Genomic DNA, 4101 nt, shown 5'->3' with positions numbered 1-4101 from the left:
CGACAGCAGCAGGGTGGAGAGCCTCCTGTCCAACCCCATTCCCAGCTTTCCGGGCGCCGACCCCGCTTCCAACCCCCTGCTCCTGCCCGCCGCCTCCGGGGCCTCGGCGCTCATGGCCCTGAACCCCCAGCTGGTGGGGGGTGTCCTGAGCTCCGGCAGCCATCCCGAGGTGTCCATAGCCACCTCCTCCCAGGCCACCACCACCACCACCACCACGTCCTCGGCGGTGGCAGCGCTGTCGGTGTCGGCCCTGGGCGGGGGCACGGCCGTGGTGTCCATGGCAGAGACCCTTCTGAACATCTCCAGTGGCGCCGGGAGCGCGCCGGCGGCGCCGCCTAAGCTCAACAGTAACTCTGCGGTGCCACAGCTCCTTAACCCTCTGCTGGGGACAGGCCTGCTCGGTAAGTTCAGCTTCTTGGAAAAAATCAAACCTGAGCACGGTCGGGGAGGGAGAGTTTCACATTCTGGTTTTCAATTTGTAAAAATTCCACTTCCTCTTCCTTTTTTGCTTTGTGTTGTTGCAGCTTGTTCGTTGAGAAAACCTCGCTGTTCTTGTGAGAAATGTCAAGCACGCTCTGTTTTCATTCCTTAACGTTTAATATTGATCTTGGAAATTATTAATTCTGCCACCTAGACTTACTAAATCCACCAGAAAATCGTGGGAGCAATTGGATTTATCTCAGTGTTCAAGGAGTAGCAGCCCAGCAGCATCCCTGGGTCAGCTGTGGGTGCCTGTGGCAGCACAGGGTTAGTGGGAGTAGTTGTGCTGGAGATGACAAACGACCAAGATCCCAAAACAAGTGATGAAAAACCCCTTAAACAAAGTTTTTTCCTCCTGGGTGATGATTTTGTGGTTATTTTTACCAGAAACATATAATAGAGTAGGTACTCCTGTTTGTAATCTAATCCTAGTAGGAATTAAATAATAATTAAATAATACCTCACCCTGACCTTCTAAATGGCTGCAGTGAACTCAACCTACTTGGCATTTTCCATACAAAATACAACTAACCAGTGATTCCTCAAATGGAAATTTTCAGGAAAACGTGGAATTTTAATTTGAAAAAAGAAGCAAACTAGGAAATTGATGTATTTTAAGCTTTATTATTTCATAAAGTCAGGTTCGACAGTGTGTTTGGTTTTTTTAGAGCTAAAATGTTGATTTGAAGTGAAATTTTCATGTAGTAGAAAATGTTAATTCAACTTTTATTCTAGAATGTAAAAAAATAGTTGTTTTAGAGTGTTGTGTGACATGGCTGAGCCAAAAACCCTTTTCTCCTTCTCAGCTGGTGAAAAACCCATTTTGTTGGGGGTTTAAATGATTGTCTCTGTCTCCCTTCCTCATCCCCCTCACCACACCAGCACTGTTGAACTGAGATTCCAAGGCCTGGAATTCCACAGAGGCTGCTCCTGCCATTCCTGGCTGTTCCAGGAGTCCTGTCAGGAGAGGTGACACAAAAGACCCAACGGTGGAGAAATAAAGAGTAGGAGAAGCACCCCTTGAGCCCCATTCCAGAGGATGGCGGGGAGCAGGGCTGTTTTCCAGAGGTTTTCCTGGCAGTCAGTTCAATGGGAGTGCAGGGAACTGCTGCTGAGTGGGGTTTGCCTGTGCTTGCATTGCAGGGGAGATGTCATCTCTGAACACTACTCTGAACAACCATCAGCTCAGCCATCTCCAGTCGCTCCTCAACAACAATCAGATGTTTCCTTCAAATCAGCAGCAGCAGCAGCAACACGCACCGGAGGCAGCAGCAGCGGCAGCAGCAGCACCTTCTCCAGGGCTACCAGAACGTGCAGGGCTTTCAAGGCCAGCCCCAAATTCCTGGCCCAGCCAACAACCCAAACCCCATGGCGTGTCTGTTCCAGAATTTCCAGGTAGAAAAGAAAATGAAATCAATATTCAAACAAGTGTGCAGCTCTCAGGAGGTAAAATTCCATCCTCCAGAGTTTGGGTTTCTTTGCTGATTAAGACAATACTATTTATGTAATTACATGGATGCTGTATACAATATATTCTTTCAGTAGCTCATGGATTTTGCAAGTCAGGAACATCTGTTATTGAAATGTTATTCCTTTCTCCTTAGGAATTGGGTTTAGTTCCTTTGGAAGGAGTTATGCTGCATGTATTGAAAAGAAGTTCCTCTGTGTGCTGACAATCACTATAGAATTTTAGCAAAACTCTTTTCCATCTCACAGAAATGATCCTAAATTCCCATTTAGCCCATTGTAATAATTCAGCAGTGAGAAAGAAATACTGATAGCGCTTTGCAGGAATTAGAAACTTCGTAAGTTCTTATAAGTGCCTGTGTGCAGCAGTCCTCTTGTATTCCCACTGAAATGGGATGGAAGAGCTGGGATGGGGAGTGTACAGCCTGAAAAAACAGGGATTGGAGTGAATAAACAATGACAAACTGGGCAAAAATACTTCCCTGCTCTCCACATGACAGAGAGTTATTCCTAATGCAGGTTGGGTATCGAGTTAACACAGCAAAAATCGGTGACAAACCCGGAGTGCAAAGAGGGATTTGTTGTTCCTCAGTATTGCTGCAGAAGTGCAGGTGTGAGGAGGGCACTGCAGGTGGGGCCAGGCAGTGCTTTCACCTTTCCAGGAGGAAAAAGGAGCTGTGGAGAAGTTTGCCTGGAAAATCTCAGTTCTCTGCCTGTTCCCTCTCTTGTAGGAATTTTGGTCGCTTTAGCCCAGTATTTTTTTGTGTCACATTCCCAGTTATATAAATAGTCACAGTAAGCAGTTAAAGGGCTTTTGGAATATTTTCCCCTTGGTTTTCACAGTTTTTGTTGTAGGGATCTTGTTGGCACCGTGTTCCCTGCCTGTGGATGCAACAAGGAACAGGAAAAGCTCGGGTGGTTGAATCTGGAGGTGCCAGTTTGCTGTGGCAGGGCCTGGCTCAGAGCACAGGGATGCAGGTGTGGGATATGGGGGACTGCAGTCCGTGAGATCCCGTGGGAGAGGCACGCAGCAAAGGGGAAAATAGGAATGTTGACCAATTCCAAAAGCACAGTGATGACATTCAGGAGTCCATTGAGGAGCACACAAAGAGGGCAGAAGAAATAGTGGGGTCTGGGAAGGAAAGAAAGAGAATAGGTGAGAGCAGAACTCAGAGGTTGTAGGGTCTTCTCTGGAGATTCAAACCCCACCTGGATGCGATCCTGTGCTCCAGCAGGAGGTTGGATTAGATCTTCTCATCTGGAGAAGAGAAGGCTCCTGGGAGACCTCACAGCAACTTGGAGTGTCTGAAGGGGCTGTGGGGAGGCTGGAGAGGGACTGGAGTGGCAGGACAAGGAGGGATGGGTTCAAACTGAAAGGGAGGAAATTTAGGTGGGATATTGGGAAGGAATTCCTGGCTGGGAGGGTGGGCAGGCCCTGGCACAGGGTGCCCAGAGCAGCTGTGGCTGCCCCTGGATCCCTGGCAGTGCCCAAGGCCAGGCTGGACAGTGGAGCCCCGTGGGAAGGGGGGAGTTGCCCCTGCCTGTGGCAGGGGGTGGCACTGGATGGGATTTAAGGTCCCTTCCAACCCCAACCATCCTGTGGCTCTGTATCAGAAATACTGACCTTGGTGCAGTTGTGTAGGACTTGAGAGAAAACAGGAGCCCGCTGTGCCTCAGTCGGAAGAGGGAATTCCTGACAGGCTCTGGAAGAGGTGACAGTGTTGTCCCAGCAGTGCATGGGAGGTTGTGTCATGTCGTGCAAGGCGTCCACTTGGATCCACGAGGCGAAGTCTAAGACAGTGGTTTTGTTTTCCTCTGAATTAGGCTTTTAATTTTCTCTCTACCTTGTTCAGCATGAAAATCTGTAACAGATGTATGACTAAAAGAAACGTGCTGTAGTGAATAATCGCAGTTTGTCTGCTGAAATCCAGCTTGAGTTCAAACAGCTATTCCCATCTTCTCCTCTCCTCTCTTCTCCCCAGGTGAGGATGCAGGAAGACGCCGCTGTCCTAAACAAAAGAATGATCAACCAGATGGGAATGGCGCCAGTTCCTGAGAGCTCCAACACTCTCCTTCCTCCCTTCCAGGAGCCCCCCTGTGATCTGCAGCAGAGACCTGACCCATCCCTGGCCCAGCAGGCCAAGGAGAACCCCA

At 49.0% G+C, this 4101-nt stretch overlaps 1 protein-coding gene across 1 annotated transcript in view; it reads left to right on the top strand.

Annotated features, from left to right (window-relative positions):
* Positions 1 to 4101, top strand: part of MBD5 (methyl-CpG binding domain protein 5) — a 43089-nt gene that overhangs the window by 29135 nt on the left and 9853 nt on the right. Inside the window, 4 exon segments of the mRNA XM_017736024.1 lie at positions 7 to 401; positions 1624 to 1757; positions 1759 to 1875; positions 3930 to 4100. Coding sequence (XP_017591513.1) covers positions 7 to 401; positions 1624 to 1757; positions 1759 to 1875; positions 3930 to 4100 — 817 coding nt within the window.

The sequence above is a fragment of the Corvus brachyrhynchos genome, unplaced genomic scaffold (genome assembly GCF_000691975.1).
Source record: "Corvus brachyrhynchos isolate BGI_N302 unplaced genomic scaffold, ASM69197v1 scaffold45, whole genome shotgun sequence".
NCBI lineage: Eukaryota > Metazoa > Chordata > Aves > Passeriformes > Corvidae > Corvus > Corvus brachyrhynchos.
The sequence above is the reverse complement of the archived record's forward strand: the minus strand, read 5'-3'. Positions and strand labels throughout refer to the sequence as shown.